General features: G+C 36.0%; 3 protein-coding genes across 3 annotated transcripts; all 3 read left to right on the forward strand.

Annotated features, from left to right (window-relative positions):
- The first annotated feature begins 1,431 nt into the window (after positions 1–1,431).
- LOC147556382 (uncharacterized) lies at positions 1,432–1,926 on the forward strand. Its single transcript, XM_086658622.1, has one exon. The coding sequence runs from the start codon at positions 1,432–1,434 to the stop codon at positions 1,924–1,926; it is 495 nt and encodes a 164-aa protein (XP_086514748.1).
- Positions 1,927–13,462: 11,536 nt separating this feature from the next.
- On the forward strand, positions 13,463–15,509 carry LOC147556383 (putative WRKY transcription factor 11). The gene is made up of 3 exons (XM_086664265.1): positions 13,463–14,436; positions 14,838–14,963; positions 15,078–15,509. The coding sequence occupies exons 1-3, from the start codon at positions 13,721–13,723 to the stop codon at positions 15,280–15,282; spliced, it is 1,047 nt and encodes a 348-aa protein (XP_086520391.1). The 5' UTR covers positions 13,463–13,720; the 3' UTR covers positions 15,283–15,509.
- Positions 15,510–21,954: 6,445 nt separating this feature from the next.
- LOC147556384 (uncharacterized) lies at positions 21,955–26,682 on the forward strand. The gene is made up of 4 exons (XM_086658624.1): positions 21,955–22,512; positions 22,744–24,849; positions 24,987–26,430; positions 26,564–26,682. Exons 1-4 carry the CDS (start codon positions 21,955–21,957, stop codon positions 26,680–26,682), a joined length of 4,227 nt encoding a protein of 1,408 aa, XP_086514750.1.
- The last annotated feature ends 224 nt before the right edge of the window (positions 26,683–26,906 follow it).

Here is a 26,906-nt window from a genome sequence, read left to right on the forward strand (position 1 = left end):
CAATGTCCATAATCTTAAAAATATTCTGCAGGAATTCAGTGATTCTTCAGGGCAAATGATAAATTATACCAAATCCAATATCTTCTACTCGAAAAATTCACATCCTAAGTTCAAACGCATTATTATGCGAACCCTGAAAGTGAAATATGCGTCAACCTCAGAGAAATATTTGGGATCTCAGCTCTTCATAGGAGCACAGAAGACTAAGGTCTTCAAAGATTTATTAGAACAAATACAAAACAAGCTCAATAAATGGAACCATTGTTTTCTTTCTCAAGCAGGTCGCACGGTGGTCCTATCGGCCATAGCTGCAGTCGTACCCCGATATCAGATGCAGTGCTTTGCAATTCCCAAAGGAATAAGTAAAAGCATCAAGTCCGCACAACGGAACTTCTGGTGGGGTAAGTCAAGAGGTTTGTGCCTCAAAGTCTGGTCTCATATTTGTTTACCGATAGGCCAGGGGGTCTGGGTATCCACCTCCCTGAGCTTGACAATAAGGCGTTACTTTCTAAGCTGGCCTGGAGGCTCAAAACTAACCCTGATGGTTTATGGGCCAAACTCCTCAAAGATAAATATTTTCCCCACACTAAAACCCTGGGACCTGCGAAACCTCATCATTTGTGGATCTGGAAAAATATCAGGAAACACTACTCATATATTGAAGAGCTTTCTCAATGGGAGGTCCAATCAGGAACTGACATTAACATATGGGAAGATAATTGGATTCCTGATCGAGATGGGACGATGAGTAATATATATAACTCTAATCTTACCAAAGTTTCACAACTGATTACTAATAATAATTGGGATGAGGTCATCCTGAATGAAAACTTCAATACTGACACCCAAAATCTCATCAAATTAATCCCAGTTAATCCTGCAGGCAAAGATCACCTTAAATGGAAACTATCAAAGTCCGGAAAATTCACGGTAACCTCGTTATACAAGCACTTAAGCACAACCAGTAATAACCAGAACAGTACCTCTCGAAACTGGAAGTTCTTATGGTCCATTCCAGCCATCCCTCGCATCAAATTATTTATCTGGAAGATATGTAACTTGGCTCTTCCGGTGAGAGAAAAAATAGGGAAGTATATAAAAATCAGTACGAGTTGCCCTAATTGCAATACCACCGAATCTATTGAACATGCGCTTTTACATTGTGCCATAGCGAAAAATATTTGGTTCCACTATAACATTATCTCTGAGAACATTAACTCCATAACGGATTGGATCTTTTCTTGGGAAGCTCACCCTGACAGGTGTCAAACAGCGGAGAATATACACTTTGCCACCATTCTTTGGATTATATGGAAAACTAGATGTGACCACTGCTTTCAGCATGAGATCAACGAACTCCCGAAAATGATCAAAATGATAGACAACTTTCCGAAGATGAATAAAAAACCGACGAAACACACGCATACACCTATGGATAGATGGAGACCCCCTACTAATGGCTATATCAAGATAAATGTGGACGCTTCATTCACTAACATATCATCCAATGCAGGCATAAGTATGATTTCTCATGATGATAATGCAAAATTTATTCATGCTCAAGCGAAAACGACTAGAGGAAGAAATAGTGAAGAATGTGAAGCCATGGCCATTCTTTATGGTCTGGAATGGGCCAAATCTCAAAAGCATAACTCTATTATCATCGAAAGTGATAATTTCAATCTCATCAAACATCTTCGCAACAATCGTCACACCATTCACTGGCAATCTCTGATTCACGTCAGGAAGATCCGAGAAAGCAAAACGGATTTTGAGGAAGTTCAGTTCCACTACACTAAAAGAACAGCTAACTCTAATGCAGACAAGCTAGCGAAGTGGGCAAGGAAGCGCAATAGAAGCAAAGCTTGGGACAATATTCCTTGTATTTTAATTGACAATTACTGTAATAACGTTTTGATTCATTAATGTATTTTCAGTTCATCAAAAAAAAAATACTGTTTTTTTTTTCTAATCGGAATTATCTTCGCATTACATCAAAGATAAGGTAAGAAATGGGTCCAATTGTTTATTCCATTTGATGGATGACAACAGTTTAAATGCCTTGAAAACTGTAAAAGGTTTATTTTATTGAATCACTTCATTTGAAAATATTATTTTTAAACTTTTTTTTTTTTTTGAAAGATATTATTTTTAAACTTAATAAATAAAATACTACCCAACTTTCTAATGGTGAGACCAAGTTTTTTCCTAGTTTTGATTCAACCCTCTAGAAGATAGAACACTATATACTTATTATAATATGTAAGTATAATATATAAAACTGTATACAATTATGGGGAGACTATTTGTGGTGATCTTATTTCAGGGTTATATACACACAGTCAATGAACAAACTAGCATTATTACTCTATTTTATTGACAGGAAAAACTTAATTTTAATATATATATATATATATTAAAATTACCATTTTTCCTATTCAAGACGGTGCATAGATGTAATTGAAGGAGATGTCCTTCAACCAAGATTGCAATGCGAGCAATTTGTCGGCTAGGACAATTGATGAAAAAGATCATCAAGTCCGATTGATTTAGTTTGATATGACAAAGCCTTCTACACTGAAACCAATCCCAAATCCAGAACTAAATGTTCAATCGACATTATGCAACCCTTCATTTGAACTCTGCGTCTTCAAAGTTTGATCGCCTTACTCCTACTTTTTACAACCTGTGAAAATAAAGGAGTGGGTATTATTGGATGTCATGAGGCTCCAACACCAGCACCAAGAGTCGAATTTTGTCTATTGAAACTTCAGGAAAAAAAAGGGAAAAAAAAGAAAAGAAAATGTTTTACAGATGTAGAAAAAAAAAGAGAAACTAAAGGGTGAAAAGGAGGAAAAGATGAAGAGAAAGAGAAAAGAGAGAGAGAGAGAGAGAGAGAGAGAGAGAGAGAGAGAGAGAGAGAGAGAGATGAGAGAAGAAGAAGAAGAAGAAGAAGAAGATGAGAGATTTACAAAACAAGAATCATGCTGAAGATCCTTGACAAAGGTCATCGGTCTAGCGGTGATCCTTTTTGGTAATACTTCTAGCAAATAAGAAAGCGAGATAGGATTGAAACAAAAAAAGACTTTCGAACTAAAAAAAATTGATTGTCAACTTTAAGTAACGGAATTATGGTAGTAGGACCAAATTAGAAAGCCAGACAAATATGACTAAGTTTTTCACCTAGTCACACATATTGGGGGTAACTAGTGATTAGTGAAAGGAGTAAATATCTCTAAATAATCCCTACCTAACAAAACCCATATTGTGGGCAGAAGACCAGGTCAGTTCACCTGCTAAAGTCAACCCTTCAAGCAATGTTGATTTTTTGTTTTAAAAAGAAGAAAAAGTAGAGAGAGAGAGAGAGAAAGTAGATGCTGAAATAATAAAGACTCTTACTTTTCTCCCTCTACCTCCTTGAAAACCGGATCCACATAATGGGTATCAACTAATCCTCAATTCCTCATGAGTCATCTATTACACGTGTTTCATATCTGTACGACTTACCAAATATAAAAGTCTTCCATATTAATTAATTCCTGTAGTCAACTACTTTAATTTCTCTTATCCGTTGGATTGACTTGCTTTACATCTAACGGTTGTAGTTGTTATTACTGGAATACAGGTACATCCGGTTACTTGATCGAAATGTCAAATCGTCAATAATCAAAGCTTGTTACTGGTTTAGTCAACTATCGTGTATTTATGTGGGAAACTTCTGGCACATATTCTAACTTTTAAATTTTTTCTCCTGGTCAATTGTCAAAGACAAGAAAATTTACTCAATGTTGAAAATGATTTCGGATAATGAGAGGGCGGATATGGTGTAATTGTGTAAATAAAAAAGGTTTTGGTATAGAAAAAGAGTAATATTTGGTAAAGGCAACGTATTAGGAAGGTCAATTTATGCATTTGTTCTTCGTTTACTAAATTAGTTTAAGGAGAGTGTTATAAGGATCATTTAATAAATAGTTCTAAAATATAAAGACTTTGATAAAAATCTAATATTATATTCACTTGTAGTTTTCTCTCACATAAACAACCCAACCTTAATATTGTCACTACTATCAACATCACCATTAGTATTAAAATCTTGAAAAGCTTATCATCACTATAGTTTTAGTTTCAAGCTTTTAATGATGCCTCAAGGTCTCATGGATGAGGAACCACCATTAATGAAGGAGGCAACTTACATCAAGAAAGAAAGAAGAGTCATTTGACTTAAACGAATACATTGACTTAAAAGAAACCGTCGACTTAAACAAAGATATTGACTTAAACAAAGACATATATAATGAAGATAATATGTCTCAGGAAAAGAAAAATCATTTTCTTGTCTTCCTCTATGGTTGAACAAACGTTTTAGGTCGTTTTTGTTTCGACAAAAATTTTCGGTTGGGTCAACTGAAAAATGCAACAAATTTCAATCGGGGTGGCTGAAAAAGACAACAAATTTCAGCGGGGTCCGCTGAAAAAAACAATAAATTTTGGTCGAGACGGCTGAAATTGTTCTGTTTTTTCATCCGCTCCGGACGAAATTTGTTTAAATTTTCAGTTGTTCTGGATGAAAATTTTCATTATTTTTATTTATGCTAAGCGAAATTTCTTTTATGATTCTTCAAAAGTTACTTTAATCAGTGTTAAAACCCTAAAAATCTATGGAGAAATAAAAAAATAACAAGAATTACAAACCCCTCTATGGAGATGAGTGTTGTGTTATCTAGGGTTTAGGTTTCCATCTTTATGTCTCTCTCTCTCTTTGATCGAAACGAACAGATTTAGTGTTTTTTGTCTCTTTTGGTTGAACAGGTTTAAGGGTGTTTATCTCTCTTCGCTCTCTTTGATCGACAAACAGATTTTTGGTCGAACATGGTTTTTTTCTCTTTTCTATCTTTTGATCAAAATTAGTTTGAGGGAAGAGGGACCAAAGTTTAAAGTTGGGATATTTTAGAAAATAGTGTTTATCTCTCCATAATCTAAAAGAATGTTCTCCCTATCTAATGCACTGTCTTTGCTAAAAATTTCTCTTCCCATACCAAAGGCCAATAAAAATGGGACATGAGAAATTGGTCCAAAAAATATAAGTTTGATAGTATAAAAATAAGTCTTACTCTAGGTAAAAAAAAAAAAAAAAAATTATTTATTTGTGGGCTCTTAAAATAAACGACTCATCAAAATAGCCTATTAAAGATGATAAAATTAAAAGAGAGGGTAATTATAAAATCTAAAATTTGGGGATAATAAACAATTATGTCCAAACTTAAATAATTTTGTAAAAAAATTCATTTTTTAAAAGTACAATTTTACTCTCGAAATTAAATTTTCCGCCCAAATCAACGTCAAAAACATTTTTGAAATTTTTTGTACAAATCTCAGTCTCTCAACAATTTTATAAATTTTAGAATAAATTTATTTTTGCTCAAAAATTGTCTTGCAAAAATGTTTTGCATTTTGTTTTTTCATTTGACAAACACATTTAACAAACACATTGACTGGTAAAAGAACAAATTTAATCAATTGAACTTCATGTTCTTCTAGGTTTTCTCCAAGTGAAGACTAAAAGTGTGGACGAATTTTTCTGCGATTTCACTAGATTTTTTCTCAGTGAACTGAAGAGGGAAAAGTGATGATTGATTTTCTTTGGGTCGAATGATTAGAAAACATTCTTTTAAACGGAAAAGACAACTTTTTATAGGGATGAAAACTTCTTATCGAGAAATTATTTTCATGAAACTGAAAAGAGTATTTGTGTCTTCTAATTTGGGTAATTTTATTTAACTTGGAATAGGTTAGATATTAGTAGAAAAAATAGAGGTTGGACATGTAAATTACTCCTAATGGATTTATTTTCTATTTAATACGGAGTATTATTTTTGGACTCTAAATTCATTGACCCTGTGATTTTCGACCTAAAACCCATCCCTCCTATATTCATACCCTCAACCTAAAACTAATATATGAAATCAAAATCAAGGATTTTTGTTTAAGATTTCAATTAATCTAACTCTTTGGTTTCATAAGGTTCTTTTTATTGTATTGAATGGGCCTTAGAGTTTCTTGTGGGTATTGTTGTTGGTTTGATCATAACATGAGTTTTCATATGTTCTCTCTAAAAATCTCGAATTATTCAACTCAAATAGAACCATGATTTCCATGTAAGAGATTATTGGTTTTAGCTGGGGTTTTATAAGTTTTTTTTATTGTGTGAAGTTTAAACTTAAGACGGTATTTTTCCGTCGACCCGAAGAGTAGAAGATGAAATTTTTCGACATATATTGGCAAAAATCAATCTTTTTTTCGTTGTCGTATTTTACATTTTTTTTGTTATTTTAGTCCATATATTTTTAATTTCTTTTTGTTCAAGCTTGATATTAATAATTTATGAAGTCTTCATTCCTTTGTTACTCATCTCTGTTTTGTCCTATTAATTTGTGTAGAAGGGCCAAAACTTAGATTCGTCTTTGTTATACCCTATAAACATAATAGACGTGATATCTCGGTCATTTCTGGGGAAATAAATCTTTTTTTTCTTGTATATATTTTATCTTGTTGTTTTTGGCCGATTCATTTATTTATTTATTTCTAACGAATTTGAAGTAATTCCTTATGTCTTTTGGTATATATATAATGAGAGCAAGCATTTGTAGTTTATTTACATATGAGTTGTAAGTGTTTCATATTCTTTTCCAGAATTCAAAATCTAATTATATAAAAAAACATTGCAAAACGAAAAAATAGTAGCTTTCACCGAATTTTATAATGGCATTATTGACCTAAAATTTTGGATAAAAATGTAGACGACAAATTTCAGTGTTTTAAGCATCAAGCAGTTGGAATTTTGAGTCACTGAAAAAAGTGAAGAAATTGATTTTACCTTAGAAATATGAGTTCATTTTTGTTGTATAATTCATAATATTTTTATGTCTTCTTCCATCTTTAAATCTTGTCACCACCCCTCACAAGCACCAGCATCCTCTCCACAGTCATCCACTTCACGAGCTATCAAAAATATAACAAAAATATATTTGGAGAAAGTTTGAAAAAATAAAACTTTTTCGCTCTGTAAAATGCCTCTCACGCTCTTTAAAGACTAGTCACCCAAAAAATGTGTTATACTAAAGGATGGCAGACATGAGGGTAAAGAAAATAATCTCACATGAGAAAGAGCATATTATGAAGTCATCTCGAAAAATGATATCTAAGTTTTATCCATTTATTATCAATTAGCTTAATTTTGATGATTACCAATTTAACACGAATCAAATAAAAAAGAGAAAATATGATATTACCAAAGGGGAGAAAAAGTAATATGAATAATATAGAAAGAGATTATGAAATTTAAGTAAGATTGGGAGAATATTACGTGAAAAGTTAAGTAATTCTTAAACTTAAAGCATCTCCAATGTGACACTCAAACTCTAAAACTTAGAGGTCCATTTAGGATTTTTAGGGTTGTTGCTAAAAAAACCTCGCTCCAATGGGACACTCTATTAGACACTATGTGATGATGTTGAAGCATTTATTATAGAGACACTCCAAAATTAGAGTATAGTCTGGAATTTACTAAGTGCCACCTGTTGTTTTATGGTGTCACCTAATGTTCTAAGAGAAATCTCAGACCTCACGGCAGAACTAATAATGAATAAGAGGTTAGAGATGTACATTAATTTGCTTTTCTTTCAGACTTATTTGTTTGCTTTCCTTCGGAGATCTAGAGCTACAATTTTGCAGCTTCTCTACTTGAGACACCCGAACTATCGATTCGATCTTACACTTTTTATGTCAGATCGAACTAGATTTAGACTTCACTTTGTTCTTCTTTAGCTGTGAGAACGAGAACTCTTTTTTCTTTGACTAGACAAATAGCTCGGGAATTGATTCTCCTTTCTGTCTTTTATCGGTGTAGCTAGAAAGTCATAACCTCTGCAATTTTTTCAAATTGTTTTTACTTTTATTACGGGGACTTCTAAAGTCAAAATTCTATTCAAAATAGAATTCCTAAAAAGACCAAAAATAAGATTTATTTACGGGTTAATTCCATTTTGGCCCCTAAAGATGACCAACTCACTAGAATGGCCCCCCTAAAGATGACCGGCTTCCAATCTGGCCCCCTTTTTCATTTTTCTGTTTTCTTTTCCGTCAGATGTTAGTGAGCTGGCTTTTCTTACCTAAAATACCATTGCCCATATCTTTCATGTCATCCACAAATATTTTGAGTCCCAAAAATCATTATAACTTATCAAATCAATTAATTTTTTTTTTTCAAAATTTACTTTTTCATTTCTCCCTTCACATTCATCTCTTTATCCTCTCTCCCTTCACATCAACCACTTAGGTTTCTCTGATATCATGTTCAAAGAGCTTTAACATATAAAGCTTTTGGTAAAATTACAGAGTTTGTTGATTTTAATAGGAACTTTACCTCTTGATCCAACTACCATTCAGGCTTTAAAACCAGGAGCTTCTCTTCCTAGTCCTCATTGGAAAAGGCATAGCCTCCAGGAAGTATTCAGCTTTCAAACATCCAATAAAAAAGTAGCTGCAAATTTCAACCAAATCACCTTGAAATTGAAATCAAAATATTAACAATTATGAATCTCAGAAAAAATTGAAATTTCTCCCAGGTCAGTTTGGACGACTACATTAAATCATACAAATTAACGTATTATTTCCACTTGAGAGCAACAAACAGAGACAAGAGGAAACTCTTTGGAGGCCAGTGCTGATTAGCAAATAAGCAGAGAACTAGATTCACACTAAGATTTTCAATTTTACAGTAAACGAACAGAGACCCATCGATTATACTTAGATCGATCTAAATTAAACGACAACAATGACGAAAACCTAGATTTACAATACCAAATTCATTGTTGAGAGACAGAAATGTAGTTTAAGATTCAATGGCGAGTGAAGAAGGCAAGTAAAAGTAGAGACAGAAAGTAAGATTTGCAGTTTCTTATGCTCGAAAGTGTGAAGAGGTAAGTTGTTTTCTTCCATTTCCTTTTAGCTACATCAATCAGATTGGATAAGTTTTAGAGACTTAAATTTTATCTCTACTCATCGTGAAGTTTGTAACATCCACATGCAAATGCCAATATTTTTGGAGTTAATTCATAGGTATCTTTGTTCTTACAGAAGTGATGATTGTAGTGATCTTGATTCAATTAAAGATGAAGCTAAAATGACAAAATTAGTACTTTATTGATTATAACAGAAGGGTTATCCAAGTTTAATGGCTAATATCATGGAAGAAGAAGAAGCAGTTGAGAAATAAAAAAAACACAAACTAAATCCACCATTAAAGTTCAACAATTAATAATGAGTATTGGAACCTTAAGATATTAGGTTGAAAAGAAGATATTGCTAGAGGGGCAAATTGGATAAAAAAAAAAGACACGTCGCTAACGTCTCATGGAAAACAGGACAGAAAAATAAAAAAGAGGGCCAAATTGGAAGTTGGTCATCTTTAGGGGGCCATTTTGGTGAGGTGGTCATCTTTAGGGGGCTAAAATGGAATTGACCCTTTATTTAAAAGATAGGGTTTTATCAAAACTATATTCCGATTGGGATTCCTCGTAACGGGAAGTCCCCTTTAATGGTGCAACCAATACTAGTTGGCCGACCAAGCTTCATGGTCGAGCGCATGTAGCCGGCCATGGGCTTGGTCTTGGCCATGCGCCCGACAATCCCATTTGCCCAAGGCGCCTGTCCCGGCCATGTGCCATCTTGGGCTTGGCTCCCAGTCGACTCATTTTGGACATCTCCTGGACTCGGATCTAAATATTTCAGTGTCATTCCTTCTAGTCGGTTCTTCTAATCGAATGGCGCATATCGTAGTTGATTAATTAAATATTACGAACCCTAAGACGACCGAACTTGATGATCTTCATCATTTCTCAAGTCCGGCAAATTGAGCGCATTATTATATTCATTGAAGGACATTTCCTTCAATCACCTACTTGCCCTAGAACAAGTGCTTGATTCCCCTTGTTGCTTAGTAACTCATTTTAACGCCATTGCATGTAGACTTTTTTTTAATCGAATTCAATTCTAAAACAAATGATTAAGTCCTCAATCAATTGGAGCACGCCCATGCATTTTCAAGTGCTACTCTTCAAGTGGCCTGCAGATACCTATGCTAATTCATTAGGTAGACATAATTCATTTTGTACTCTCATTTAACTTTATGTCTAACATGTCATACCCATTATCTGTCTTTATGGTATCCTTTTATAACACGACGTTTAACGAAATCAAAGTGTGACCTTCCTTACGTAAGTAAGATGAGTGAAACACTCATATTTTTAGGAATCCCATCAATCTTGTAAATGAGAATTTATATTGTTCAACCTTTTAAGAACTCTCATGGTGGATTATCCTGTGCATATTCTCCAATCGTGCACCCATGTGGTTGACCTTTTTCATTCACATAGCTCCCAAAAGAACGTTACCAGTCAATCTGACATGCTACCCTTCACAAGTCATCATTGTCTATTTAATCACCTCGACTAAGGAGTGGGTAATGAATTAATTCCACATTCACTTAATAGGATTTCATTTATCCAAACACGCAATTAATAAACCTATTTGGAATCTATTAATCATCTTTGGATTGTCGTTTAATACTAAACCAAGATTCAATGACGAAAAAAAAACAATCTTATTTAAGATAGTAAGAGTTAGTAAATTTGAGTCTCAACACGTAAATTCCTTTCCCCACTCATTTTACAAGTCTAAGTCATTCGTTAATGTGCTTATTGCTAGTGCCCCCTTTTATGATTCTTTGCCACCTCATCACAATCTAAACCAATAAAAAGCTTTCATTTTGACTACTTCTTTTCTATTAAATTGAAAGGTTGTAATGTGTATGTATTAAATATATTTATTTCAAAAGTCTCCACTGGAGACAAAAAAAAGTTAGAGTGGGCAGGTTTGCCACTTAGGAAAGAGAATCTTAATTGACACTTGACAACTAAGATTCTAGAGTTTTTCTTAAGTGCCCATCGGAGATGCTCTCAATCCAAAACTCAATCTTAGAAAATTTTGAGTGCGACATATGATTTTGGAGTTCTTTAATTAAAAACTCTCTACGTAGAAAACTCATTTTGGATGTCTAATTGATGTGAATGTAGTTAAATAGAGATATCTATTTCTGTCACCTATAAATAAAAATCTCAGTTACAACTTCACACGTACGATAAATAAATTATTTTTGAATTTTGCATTAGAGATGCTTTTAAATCAAGAGATAAGACGTTATAGATGTTTATTTTCTAGATATATCTAAAAGGTATTACTTTGCATTTGATTTCTCTAAGAACATTATCAAAATTAAATAGTAGTTTACCTGTTTATTTATAATTTAAATTAAAATATATTTCTTAAGAAATTTTCTATTTTAGTTTGAAAATAAATACTAACTTGTATAAAGCAAAACACCATTAAAAAGAATTATTCATTCATTGGTAAACCTTTTCATTGGCTACCTTCACTTCAAAGTAAACATTGCATCAAAAAGTAAAAAACTTCAAAGTAAATATATAACTTTACAAGAAAAAAAAGAAAAAACAAATATATCACTTTTTTTTTTGTTGAAAAATAAATATATCACTTAAAAAATTATAAACATCCAGAGCAAACTCGCTAAGTGGCAGATTAATCTTTTGTCCCAAATTGGTCATTCAATGGTAATCTCCACTATTGCAGGGGTCGTTCCCCGATACCAAATGTAATGCTTCGCCCTCTCCAAAGGTCTAAGCAAACGCATCGAGACCCTCCGAAGGTCTTTCTGGTGGGGAAAATCCAAAACTATCCATACCATAAACTGGACCTCCATTTGCCTTCCAAGCAAACTGGGGGGCCTCAGCTTCCGCCTACAGCACCTGGATAACAAAGTTTTCATTGAAAAACTGGTTTGGCGTATAATCAAGAACCCTCAAGCTCTTTGGGCTAAAATTTTAATTGCCAAGTACTTTCCCAAAACCCCTAAATCATCCTCTCCCAAATCCCATCACTCCTGGATCTGAAAGTCCATTGGCAAACTCTTCCTCTTCTCTCTAGCCTGATCCTTTAGGATGTCAATAAGGGCACTCACATTGATATCTGGCACGATTATTGGATCCCGGAACACCCCCCTCCGATTCCTAACACTAGAAACATCAACCTGAATTGGGTGGCCCAACTCATTCATATTGATACTTGGAACATAAACTTAATTTATCAGTGTTTTACTAACGAAATTGCTAATGCGATACTTAGTATTAACTTGCAGGTACACAAAGAGTATACAGTTAGATGGTCTCTAATGAAATCAGGTAACTATACGATCAGTTCTATGTATCATAACCTGAGGCTCACAGGATATACTAATCAAAATGAGGATGTGAACTGAATCTCATATGGAAGACTAATAGAACTCCCAGAATAAAGCTTTTCCTATGGAAATGTCGCACGAACAACCTACAAGCACGAGACAAGATAGGTAAATATATTGGTAATAATTATAAATGTACATACTGTGACCAAAATGAAACAAAAAACCACGTTCTACTACATTGTAACTACGCTAGACCGATTTGGTTTCACTTTCATATCCGTACAGATACTATAACCAATATCAAGGATTTGATTCTTAGCTAGAAAAATATTGATGAGAATCCAACTAACCTTTAAGCTAAAATTTTAGGGTTTATCTGGAAGGTGAGATGTGAGAAATGCTTTTCGGAGCAATCTCAAACTCCAATGCAGGTTATCAATCGAATCAAAACAACTCCAACTAAGCTTACGATATGTTCAACCAAGTTGGACGAGTAGAAGAATCAACCTAAGTGGACTCCACCAATTTCTCCCTTCCTCTAAATTAATGTTGAGGTCAAAACCTAGAAGAATGTGAATGTTTAGCCATACGAGGTGCGATGCTCTGGGAAGATAGAGCAAATTCACATAGAAAGCGACAACCTAAATGTGATTAGGCACGTTTATGACTCAAATATAGCGGTTCAATGACAATCAATCAAGATTATTGAAGACATACTGCAGTTTAAGGAGAAATTCACCAACATCATCTTCTCCTACACTTTGAGGCAGAATAACAAGTTGGCGGACTCTCTAACCAAATGGAACTGAAAAAACAGGCAAAAAGAACGTGGCACAACTTGCAAGAGATAATTTCAGGTTGTCCTTAGTTTTGTTGTATTTCTCTTCAAAACAAGAAAAAAAAAAAAAAAGTCTATGGTCTACCGGTCTACCCCCTCCCAAGTATGTATGTGTACAGTAATAAGTCTGCCTAGATATAGCATCTATGTAAACAATGACTTCCTTTGTCTTTTTTCCTTCAAATTTTAGAAAAGGTTAAAATATGTTTCAATGTAGGACCTACCATTCAAGACTAGAGCCAAGAAACACCTCAAACCTTTCTTTTATGCTTTTCTTTATAAAAGTCATAGACAATTCCTAGCCGTCTGATCAAAAACCTTGTTTGACTTTAATAAAAATTTCTTCTCGACCGGTTTTCCCGGTAAGGCGGTAACCACCAATTCTTTATTTTTATTGTCTTTATAAGACCCTTTCATCTCTTCCAAACAACCATCCAACCTTTCACCGCTACACAAAACCAACTACTTTCTCTCTCTAGAAACCACTAAAATGGAAGCTTGAGATTTAGATCGAAATACTCTTTTCCTCTTTCTCTCTCTAAAATCTACTACTACTATTATCAAGAATGGCAGTTGAACTTGTAGGGTTTCCAAAGATGGATGAACAAATCGCGATTCAAGAAGCAGCATCAGCAGGATTAAGAAGTATGGAGTATCTGATCCGAATGATATCTCATCAGAACCAGCAAAATCAACAAAATCAACATCTAAATCAGTTAGATTGTACAGAAATCACTGATTTTACAGTTTCGAAATTCAAGAAAGTAATTTCTATCTTAAATCGAACAGGTCACGCTAGATTTCGTCGTGGCCCTAATTCATCTTCATCATCTTCTTTTCCTCAAAAACAAACCCTAAATCCATCATCACAGATCATAAATTCAGTTCCAATTAGTCAACCGATTCAATTTCATCAACAACCACATCAACACCAACAACAACAACCGCAATCATTAACTCTTGATTTCACAAAACCTAATTCACTAAAACCTAACCCTAATTTGAGTATGAGCGAGGTTTCTACAAGTCATTTTTCTAAAGATAGTTTCAGTATTTCACCTCCGATCTCAACTTCCGGTACATCGTCGTTCATGTCATCAATCACCACCGGTGACGCTAGTGTTTCAAACGGAAAATTATTCGCTCCTCCAGCACCTACTATTTCCGCCGGAAAACCACCTTTATCATCATCTTACAGGAAAAAATGTCACGGGCATGATCACTCTGACGTTTCTGGAAAGTATACAGTTTCCGGTGGACGCTGCCATTGTTCCAAAAGAAGGTATGCACACAGTACACTGCCTAACCCTAGATGCGTATTTTAGCATCGATCAGTACAGTGGGGCCCAGTTTTGTCCCCCATGATTTTTTTACTATTTTATATTATCATTGATGTCTGGTTGTGAGTTGGTTTAGTTTGACTTTATTTACCAATATTGACTAAACCCTAGAATTCCGGCGTATTGTAGCAAGAACAACACTGCCACTCCATTTCCTGCGCACATTAGCGTCTTTCCGGTAATAAATCCGGCGCCAGGCCTAGTTTTTAACAACACCCATTAGACAAAAAATCCCATTATAGAACAAAGGGCGTAAGATAACAAATATGCTCTTAACCTACACAATGGGCGCACAATAGCAGGAACAGTGTTTTAAATTTTGTTTGTTTGCCCTAATTTTCAGGAAATCTAGAGTGAAGAAAACGATACGAGTCCCGGCGATAAGTTCAAAAGTGGCTGATATTCCAACTGACGATTTCTCTTGGAGAAAGTACGGTCAAAAACCAATCAAAGGATCACCATACCCAAGGTAAATTTCAACACCCACCCACCGTTGATTTCCATTCAGATTTCATTTATGTTTAAAGTACAATCTCGAGGTAGAAAATTAATTTTGGAATTTTGGTTGATTGAAAAAAAACAGGAGTTATTACAAGTGTAGTAGTTTAAGAGGATGTCCAGCGAGGAAGCACGTAGAAAGAGCACAAGATGATCCAACGATGTTAATAGTAACTTATGAAGGAGAACATCGTCATTTGGCATCATCTGGTTCTGGTTCTGGAATGGTAATTGTAGGAGGAGTAAATGGGAATAATAGTACTAGTAATCTTGTTCTTGAATCATCTTAAGTTTTTTAAGACATTGGGTTTGTTTTAAATGTATTTACTTGTAGTAGGAGTTAGATGATATGATGAAATTGAAGGTGGGTTTGGGTTGTAAATTCTTTTAGAGAGAGAAAGAAAGAGAACCGGTTCAAACTTGGAACCGTTGAAGTTGAGAACAAGAGAGAGAATGGGGAGTTGTTTGACTTCTTTTTGATGGATGATTATAAAAATCTTTGGATTCTTTTCTTCTCCTTTTACTTTTGTTAAAGTAGTACTAGTATTTTTATTCTTTCTTATTAAATTGAAATTAGAAAAGAAAAAGCGGATCTGATTCTTTCTTGAGATACGGAAGGTGTTTGTTTGTGTAAGAGAGAGAGAGAGAGAGAGTCAATGGTAATGGGACCCGTGCAGGTGGGCATTGTCGTGGACGATACGGTGGTGTTTATTAAAGTATTCTCTTCTTAATTTGGGTAGTTGAGAGTATTGACTTTTGAATCAAAGACTTCCCATTCATTTTAAAGAAAAGTCTAATTGAAATTTTATATAATTAATGCAAATAGGATTTACAATGTATGTGACCTAATTTTGTCAACTTTTTTTCTTTACAAATTGTACCATCTATTGATTGATATAGAGTTAGTTACATTAATGTTTTGACTAGGAAAGAAGATAATATGAGGTCCAAAAGAGATGCTAATTTTCCTAGAGCTAATTTTCGGCTTATGGACTTTGTCATTACATTTTTCTATTTTTTTTTTAATGGTAACGTCGTCTTATTTATTCAACTAGAACGTTACAACACAGAAAAGAGAGATACAGACATGAAGAAAATAAGAATTACATTCTGTAAGAGAACAGTTTTCTTCATTCCGTGTCTTCGAAAGCTAGCATCCTTCTCCGCGATAAAAGTGGAAAAGCGAGGTACTCCAAAGACTATTGTGTAGGACCATAGCCAACGACGTTCAACCATCTCCCAACTAAAATGCCAAATAGGGGCCCCTGCGAACCATGACTGCCACTTCAAAGCCAGATATAGCTCATACCACACCCGAAGAACTAAATGGAGAAAGAAATTCATAGCTTCAAAAAAGCTACACAATTTCTTAAAGGCGGAATCAAACGATTCCATGATTACCCTCCAGTATTCTCTCGATAGAGAAGTCATGTCCCACCCCAATCCGGAAAGATCGCGATCGAACACCTGGAAACAAGGGTCGCTTACTATGTATGAGTCGAAAGACTCAACAAAGCCAGCAAAATCATGCAGAGGAGCTACAATGGGTGAAAGGTGAAGTAAGGAACCATAACTGATGAGAAATATGATCATAACTGAGTCCACCGTTGAATTGTTAATCAAGGTAGGAGAGGCTCGGAACCATAACAAGACCGATGATAGACCTATATAGATAGTGGTGTCCGAGACATCTGATAGTCCAAGCAGTAGATCAGAACTAAACCTTGACCATTTACCCGGGTCAAATGGCTTTCCCAACATATAAGCAACCCGGACCCGATGGAATATTCTTGGATCAAACGACTGGCCCAAATAGTGATAGAAACAAGTCCAGCTATAAAAGATGATTTTGGGCCACCTAACTATCACAAGGCCCACAAAAATTTTTGACCCAACAACTGTACTCGGTCGTGCACAGACATCACACGTGTAACCCTCTATGTTAGTAATTGCGTTGCAAGTGCCACGTGCACTATCTTCATCTACCAAGCAACTATTGGTTCCGGTGCCGGAACTGAGTTCGGCCACCATCAAGCCATGGAAGACAAAATCAAACAGGTGAAGATAATATGTTTGATCCATATGAGGGTTTGAAGTCTCCTGAGAAATCAAGAAAAAATTTAAGTGTTTAAACCCAGATCTCCCTAGGGTTACAACACTTTAAACAGGCAACCTAATTCAAAAGAAAAGAAAACAAATCTACAACTAAGGATCTAAACAAACAAAATACAAATAAAACCCTAATACATGAAGCTAAGTTAAACTAAAAACAAATAAGCAGATTTTATTAGATCTAAATGATAGAAAATGAAAAGTAAACAATAGATCTGATGTTCTTGAGATGTAAAGTCATTCAAAGGCATGACAAGCCATTGCTCCCGACTTAACGAAGCTCGTTGAAGGAATCCAAGAAAAAACGAAGATCTGGTGTTCTTGAGTTCAAAAGATGGAATAATAGGTAGAGATCTCTAACAATCTTCAAAGAAAACGAGAAAATCGACCAAGATTTGCTATGTTTTTGATGGAAGAAGGCTAGATCCACTTTCTCTCTCTAACTTTTAGAGAGAGAAGCTCCCCTGTTTTCCCCCGTTGTAGCCAAACAAATTCGTCTCACATTTTTCTATTCAAATATAAAAATGGAAACTTTAACAAAAGAGTTTGTTGCTTGTTTGATTTTATCCAAAACATTTCTTGTCCTCGTCCAGTTTTTCTTGCTATTCAAAAAGTCCCTCACAGAAGAGTGATCTCTAATTGTTCCATTACCATCCTATGGTAGAGGTAGAGAGAGATTAGGAAGAAGACATATAAGCCTCATTCATGGTGATTCTCTCTTTAATGTTGTCATTACAGAATAGGATCAAGGCCTTTGATTTAGAAAACTAGATCTAGGTGTTCATGGTGATTCTGTCTCTAATGTTTGGTGGTGGTGGCACCTGCCTTTTGGTGGTGGCGTTGATTTTTTGGGCGATAGTCAGATTCTAGTGGTGGCGCCGGTGATGCTCTCGGTGAAAGTTTTTTCTTAATTACAGAATAATGACCAGTTCATTCATATGGTGGTATTATGGAATCAAAGATTGATCCAGTGAGTAATGCGAAGCAAGGGAGAAGAAAGAGTTACTAGTTTTCTATTTACTTAGTACAATAAAGGTTATGTTTCTTTGTTGGTCTTTAGGGCCTGTTTTGTTGGTCTTTAGGACCTTTTGTTATTTTCGTTTTTATTCAGGACCGAGTGTTTTGATCATAGACCACTATTGGGAGTTTCTTCATCAACTTACAACTCTCTCTACCGATGTACCAGAATCAGAGGCGCTAACCGGAGATCCGCACGCTACGGTTGACGGCGGAAAGAGAAGAAGGTGAAAGAAGCATCGGTTATAAAACTACCCTAAGATAGTTAGTGGTGGTTGTACCGGAAGTAGCCCACCAATTAGATCAGGCAGCTCTAGAGGCACCCCAAGTGGGCATAACTTGTCTTGTTTGTCCGATTTTGGTTGTGTCTTTGTTTTTAAACTTCATAATGTAATTCTCATTAGCCTTTCAAAGAAGTTTGATTTCCAAAAAAAAAAGAAAGAAGTCCCTAACGTTCATATAATCCCTTTTTTTTTTATGAAGTTCATAAAATCCCTTTAGCGATGGTTTTTTTTGGTCTCACAAGGAAGACCAAAGATAGCCATTTGATATCTAGACACAATAGTCAAAGATAATTTGATTAATTCACCTTTGTCCGCCTCAGAAGAGAGTTTACCTTTCCAGTGGTTGGTTTGTTCATGAGTTTATCTGAAAGAGGCTCAAATGGAGATTTTTCATTTGCCTAGGAAGATATTTGTATCTAGATAGGGATCCTCTTTTTTAATGTGACTCACCTTTAGAGTTCTAGCAATGAATCTGCAGTGTTTATGGTGAGTGTTAGAGTTAAATAAAACCCCACTTTTCTTAAAGTTAATAAGTTGACCTGATGCTGCACCAAACTGCTTTAGAAGGCTAATTAAGTTATGAAAAGAGGGCAAGTCTAGCTTCAGGAACAACAAACAATCATCCGCAAAAGGCAACTAAGAACTAGTAGGCAGGGAAGGAGATAGTTGAAACCCTTGCAGTTAGTTGTTATCTTGGGGTTTCTATAAAATCCGGCTTTAGAAAGAGAAAAAAGAAAATAGGCTTTCAGCCCAAAACAACCCTCTGAATAAGATCGAGTCACATTCCATGAATCGTAATCAATATGCTCGATCAAATTAAGTAAATCGGATTCCGCTTATATAATTACTACAAAATTAATATTGATGTAGCCTTTAAAAGAAGAAGGATGGTATGGGTATAGATTTATTCATTTACGATCACATTTCAAAAGTTATTAAGACAAAAATTGCGTTTATCCGCAAACAACTGATAGCTCAAAAAGTAGTGTATGTACTCCAAAACCTTGGAAGCCCCAGGCTCTTCCCAGACGAGATGGACTTTAGGATGTTTGGAAAGTTAGTTGGGCTTTAGACCCATTAGGCTGGTTTGTAAGGGTTTACCTTAGTCGGTTATCGTGCTTATCATATCTTGCTGACATGTCAATGCCTTGCAATGATTATCTTAGTCAGTTTCCAAAAAAGAGAAATACATTTATCCAGAGCTAGAAGTAGTGAAGAAGGAGAAGCCAGAGCAATCTTAGAAGGAATTCAATGGACAAAATTTTCTTAACACAAATCAGATAATCCTAAAAGGCGACAACAAACCAATCATACATCATCTTCAAGGAAAAAAATTCAACATCCATTGCATATCTCAATCCACCAAGAAGGAAATCTTCTTTAAAAGATTTCCCTTCCTTATTTTTACTTCCATTTCATTTTTCTCGTTCGTTATTCTTTGCATCTCTCTCTCAAATTTGTAGAACTTTTCCTTTACTCTCTGGAGCCAAATTGTAACGAAATTTTATCTCCCGCTCTGGTAAAGTCCTATGTTTGTTGAAATCCCCTTACATAAGTTTATATATATATATTTAAACATTTTCAATGACTTTAAGGTTTCCAGTCTTGTTTTTATGTTGAAAGTTCCTTAAATTCAGCTAGAGTATCCAATGTTATGATTAAAAGTTGTATATTCTTTTAAACTTGGTTCTTACACTTTTTGGGTCGAGTATCCAATGTTATGTTTAAAAGTTGTATGTTCTTTTAAACTTGGTAGACTGGTGTTGACTATTGAAATAAAGAAAGTAGAGGCCTTGGTTATCATCTTCTGCTCTGGTAATCGGAGGTAAGGGACCCCTGGCCCAATTGCAGGGAAGTTTTTAGAGATTCAGGTATAGGATTTATTAGCTTCAGTTCTAGCCGGGTGTTTCGAGTTCTCCAGTTCAGGGTTTAGGCTCTGTTTTCACTCCCTGTCATCTCCTTGTCTTCCTTCTCTCTCTTATTTTTTCCTTTTTCTGCTACTTTCATTTTATCTCCTGCCTCCTTTACTCTTCTCTGTTTTAACATCTTTTTTTAGCTTAATTTCCATTTTCAGGTTGGGGGCTTGCTCCGGCTGTGGGTTGAAGACGATGATTCACAGTAACACAACATGGAAGCGACAAGTGGATGTTCCATATATTCCAAATTTGCTTACGTCAGCAACATCATGCGTCGGGGGGGTGGGGATTCACCACAATCTGATCCCGCAAAATCAGGCTTCCAACTTATGCCTTTATGGTTTTCTAAAACCAGGGATTCCCAAGGGAGAATACCTCGAAACCACAAATCAACACCCCACATTCCTTCCTTATTCAGGCCCAGATTTCGAAAGGCAACACGTAGTAGTTGTTTTGTGGATTGCATGCATTTGGGATTTAACTCTTCAACCACACCTAATTAACCCACACGCTAACCCATTTTCAACTGCAAACCTTTCATCTTCCCCACTCAGCTCAAATCCATCTTCCATGGCGGACAAACATTCTGAAAATACCTCTTCTGAAATCACACATCTAGCTTCAAACATGGAAAAGCAACTAAATATCCCTAGAAACAATGAAACAACTGTTTCCATCCCAAAGAAACTCACCCAAGTCACTGACTCGATTAACCTTCATAAAAAGCTTATTGGGAGACTTTGCAGCCACCACTTCATCCCTATATATAAAATCCAGAACCAGTTAAAAAGAAAGTGGGAAGTTTCCTTTCCCTATACCATTGATCCTATCCCGAACAGACAAAACTTCTTCATCTTCACCTTTCAGGTAGCCAAAGACAGAGACAGAGTTCTCATTAATAAACCCTACGTCATTTTGGATTACCTGTTAATCCTGCATGCAATGGATGTCGACACTAACCCTCAAACCATCCCTCTTAAACATGATATTTTCACAGTCCAGTTGTCTCCTATACCTCCTTGCCTTCAGTTTGAATCAGACCTCAGGATAATCTCTAGTCCTCTAGGCCATGTTCTCAGGTTCATTCCATCGAGATGGGAATCTCTCCCAGGAAACAAAATCAAGGCAGACATAGTTTGGGATGTCTCTCAACCTTGCCCCACGGGTACTTCTGTGCAGCTGGAGGGGGATAAAATCAGGATAGAGTATCGTTTTTTTCCATTCCCTAAATCTACATGCCTTTACTGTCGCATAATAGATCACTCACCATACCCATGTCAAGACTTGGAAGAGCAACCTGCATCCACTTCTAGACCAACCCCTTTACCAACCACGCTGGAATCACTCATCTACTCAAATCCATCCCTCATCACCAGCCTAGCCTCCATCTCATCCACTAATACCTCTGAATCCACCCCTTGTTCTCTTGAGATCACTACCCCCCCCCATTATCCACACCACCAGATCCTTGCACCCCATTCCTCATCATATCTCACCCAATTGGACCAAGCAATTTCTCAAAAAGCAGCCTGTTCCCATACGTGGTCCAGGTATTCGTATCAATGAGCCAGGACCCACCCAGGAACCCCATCACCAGAATCTTTCACACCCTACAGATAAAGGTAAAGAAAAGATGAAAGTTTTAGACTTCTCTCATCTAGACATCAGGGAGAAAAGGAAAGTTTTGAGTGATGAAAGCTTGGTGAAAGCAACTACATTTGAGGATACGGACTCTTTTTTAGAAGGTCTTGAGCAACTCTGGAAGCAGCATAAAGATAACTCCTCTGTCAATCACCTGGAGTCCCCTTGGACCTCGGATTTTAGTTCGGGAACATTCACTTCCATTGGGATAGACAAGCCTTTTTCATGTGCTCCTTTTTCTGCAAATGATATCCCTCATATTCCCACTACCTTTGCTGATATAAACTTCGATCAATTATATGGGGCTTCTGCTAAGGGATTAGATCACCATAAAGCAATTCCTAAGCCAAAAAAGTATAGGAGTCAAAAACCAAAAATGTCTATCAAATTAAGCAACCAAATCAGCTCACCTCAGTCAGAAGTTCAAAATTCGATTCAGAACAATCAGGGTATAATCAATATAGCTCATCAAAGTGGAGAAGTTACTGTGAATCAAAGTCAGGAAACCACAAATGGTCAAACAAGCACCCAACCTACAACAACAGAGCAGGTATACACAAAACTTCTTTCATATATCCTACATGATCATACTGACTTAGATTTTACTTGTTTCTTCCAATTTTCTTGCTGTTTAATTCTTCACAATATGTCTTTAATATATCCCCTCTCGATTATGAGCTGGAATTGCCAAGGTTTAGGAGGAAGAGTCACCAAATTTCACTTAAAAAATCTAGTTAGGACTCACAAACCAGACTTCCTCTTTCTCTCGGAAACTAAACAGAGTGATCTTTTTGTCACAAATATAATCTCATCCCTCTGTTATGACAATTTCATTATTCAATCCCCAATTGGACAAAGTGGGGGATTAGTTCTTGCTTTTAATAGTTCATTTAGAGTAAACATTATCCATCAAAATGAGAACTGGATTCATGTCACAGCCTATACTCCTCATAATAGCAATCCCATATATCTGGTATTCATGTATGGGCAACCAAATAGTGCAAATAAAGTGGAATTCTGGACAAATTTTGGAGTTTATATGGATAACTTAAATCTCTCAGATCAACCTCAACTATTAATAGGAGATCTAAACATCATCTTCCATCCAACAGAGAAGGTTGGAGGCAACTCATTATCTGACAGGCAGATATCAAATTGTACCTCTCCTATCCTAGGCTTGGGGTTAATGGAGACTCCTTATGTTGGATCACCATTCACCTGGACCAACAATCACTCTGATCATACTCTGGTTCAACAATTATTAGACAGAGCTATGGTAAATCAACTATGGTTTAATTCATACCCTTCATCAGTTGTCAACCATCTACAAAGACTAGGGTCTGATCATCACCCAATCCTGCTCACCACAAGCACAACTCACATACCTGCCAAAAAGCCTTTTAGGTACAATCCAATGTGGTATGATGATAAAGAATGTGCCTCTATCATTACTGACCACTGGAGTAGAAGAAATAATTCTCCTCCTACTGTTAAAACTCACAACAAATTGATTGAGCTTCAACCTCTTCTTCAACAATGGGACAGGAATCACTATAATGCTCTCCTATCTGAAATCAAACAACATTCAACTCTCTTAGAAAAGTGTAAAGATAGCTCTCAGTACACGAGACTCCTTCAGCATCTCAACTCACTTCTAGATAAACAGGAAAAATTCTGGAAATTAAAATCTAGAGATAAGTACATCACTTTAGGGGATAGGAATACAAAATTCTTTCATGCCTTAGCCTCCTCTAGAGCAAGAAATAATAGAATCAAGGGTCTGAGAAATGAGACAGGTAATTGGGTTGTTGAAAGTAATGAGATGGAACAGATTCTTCAGTCACATTTTGCAAAGATCCTCTCCACTCAGAATATAACCCCCTCAACACAAATAGAGGACCTATTTCACCCTGTCATAACAGAAAGTAATAACAATATTCTTACCTCTATTCCAACTTTAGAAGAGATTGAGCAAACAGTTCATCAACTGAAAGCAGACAAATCTCCAGGGCCAGATGGATACTCCCCCTCCTTCTTTCATCAAAATTGGGATGTAGTTTCATCAGACATAGTACAAATGGTTATTAGCTTCTTCCAACATGGTCACATTGCACCTGAGATAAATGAAACTCACATAGCTCTCATTCCAAAAACTACTAGTCCTGTCTCTCCTTCTGACTTTAGGCCAATAAGTTTATGCAACACAACATACAAAATCATATCAAAACTTATTGCAAACAGACTCAAACCTCTCTTAGACACTTTCATCAGTCCTTTCCAAAGTGCCTTTGTCCCTGGCAGACATGGGTCAGATAACATCCTTTTAGCTTCAGAAATTGCACATTCTATGAAAACTCAAAAAGGAAAACAGAAGTATCTTGGATTGAAACTAGATATGAGCAAGGCTTTTGATAGAATCGAGTGGAGCTTTCTGCTCAAAATTCTCTCAAAGTTAGGCTTTTCAAACTCTTTTTGTAATATCATTTCCCAATGCATATCAACCTCCACCACATCCATATTGCTCAATGGAATCCCAGGACCCACTTTCAAACCAACTAGAGGTCTTAGGCAGGGAGATCCTCTCTCCCCTTACCTATTCATAATTTGCATGGAAGCTTTCACAAGAATGCTTCATGAAGCCCAAACTAAAGGAGAGATTCAAGGCTTTAAACTTGCAAATTCCTCATCCATCATTTCTCACCTTCTTTTTGCAGATGATTGCCTTTTATTTCTCAAAATGGATATCCCTACTGTCCTCAATCTCCAAAAACTTCTGCATCTCTTTGGCTCAGCTTCAGGTCAAATGGTTAACTTTCATAAAAGTGGTATTTTCTTCAGTGCAAATGCTCATCACAGGCATTGCAAAATTGTTTCAAGAATTTTGAAGGTAAAGAACATCAACAATCAAGATCCTTATCTTGGAACAAATATATTTATTGGTAAATCCAAAATCAAACCTTTCCTTCCTATTATTGAAATCTTAGGAAAAAACTTAGTGGTTGGAAAAGAAACCTTCTATCTCAGGCAGGCAGAGGAGAACTTATAAAATCCTCCTTGGCTGCTGCCCCAAGATATCAGATGGCTATTTTTAATCTTCCTTGTAAGATTAAGAATACCATAACATCTCTGCAGAGAGATTTCTGGTGGGGAAACAAAACAGGAGAAAGAAACCTCTACTTGAAAAATTGGAACTCTATCAGCACACCAAAAGCATTAGGAGGATTGGGCTTTAGAAACATAACCATGGATAACATTTCTCTCATAAGTAAACTCAACTGGGAAATAAGAACCAAGGGAGAAGCAACTTGGGTCAAATTCCTTGAAGATAAGTACCATTTTAAGTCCAATAGTCAGCTAAATTGTCCATCAAATGCTTCTTGGGTTTGGAAGAATATAGCAAAAAACCAGGCACTGGTAGATCAGAATACCTCTTGGGAGGTAGGAAATGGGCAACAAATCAATATTTGGCATAGCTCTTGGATTCCTGGGGTCCAACAACTAGGCTCACCACAAAATGACTTAGGATACACTATGGTTTCACAGCTTATATCCCCTAACCAGACTTGGAACCAGGATGTACTGAACCTCTTATTTCCTCAAGACATTATAACCAAGATTCTGTCTATCCCACTTACTTCCACTATGGATACTCAAAAATGGAATCTCTCCCATAATGGAAAATTTGCAGTTTCCACTCTATATAAGAAACTGATTCACACTCATCCCACCACTGTCTCTTCCTCTTCAGAGACCTGGAAAATGCTTTGGAAACTCAGAATTCATCCTAGAATTTTATTGTTCCTGTGGAAATTATTTCATAATATCCTTCCTCTTAATTCAGTGCTAACAAAGTATATGGATAGTATCAACCCTCTCTGCCCTCTCTGCAAATTATCTTCTGAAAATCCCATCCACTTCACCCAAGAGTGCAAGGTAACAACAGATATAGTTCAGTTTTTTGTCCCTACCATCAGCCATCTTGGAGCAACTGATAGTTTTGAGGAATGGTTCAAGAAGATACATAGCCAGGATAGTCAAACTCAGCATAGCAACTCTCTTACTATGCTTGAGACTCTTTCAACTGTCCTTTGGCACCTCTGGAAGGCCAGATGCGATATCATCTTCAAGGGAAGCACTTTCAACCAGGAACACCTCATCTCTACTATTAGGAGCTTTCTGAGCATTCAAACTATAAACCTCAAAACTTACAGCTTAGACCAACCCTCAACCTTAACACAATGGTGTCCACCCCCACATGGATATGTTAAAATCAATTATGATGCTTCATGGGATAAGAACACACTAGTAACTTGCATTGCTATTGTCATCTCTGATGAAACAGGTACCCAGCTTGCCAAGGAATCACTCCTTACCTCCAGCAGAACAGTAGATGAGGGAGAAAGCAAGGCCTGCCTACTAGGGATTCGTTGGGCAATAGAGCATGGTGTGAAAAAGGTTCTTTTTGAAGGTGACTCTTTGAATGTCACAAACTTTTTGAAAGGCAGGAAGAATACTACCCACTGGACGTCTAAACACGTTTTGAAGGAAGCTAGGAGCATGGTTTCTTCTTTTGAAAATTATAACTTTTTGTTTGTAAATAGGAAGTTTAATAGCATGGCACATAATCTTGCTACAAACTCTAGGAAAACCAACATTTGTGTTTCGTTATGTTTTCCTAACTGCTCCTCATCACATTGTAACATCTCTGTATGTGGTTTAAATCCTAATCAATAGATGTTATCTTGTTAAAAAAAAAAAAAAACTTGGTTCTTACACTTTTTGGGACATTGACAGGGAGGGATCCATGGAGGTGTGGCCGCAACCCCTAGATCCTCCAAAAAAAAAAAGAAATAGTAGTAAAACTTTTTTTTTTTTGGGAAAATGACTTGTTGGGGTCAAAATATTATCATAATAGCTAAAAAAGCTATCATTTTTTTCTATTAA

The sequence above is a fragment of the Eschscholzia californica genome, unplaced genomic scaffold, assembly GCF_041429995.1.
Source record: "Eschscholzia californica isolate CP2 unplaced genomic scaffold, dmEscCali1.0.p SCAF_2, whole genome shotgun sequence".
NCBI classification, from domain to species: Eukaryota; Viridiplantae; Streptophyta; class Magnoliopsida; order Ranunculales; family Papaveraceae; genus Eschscholzia; species Eschscholzia californica.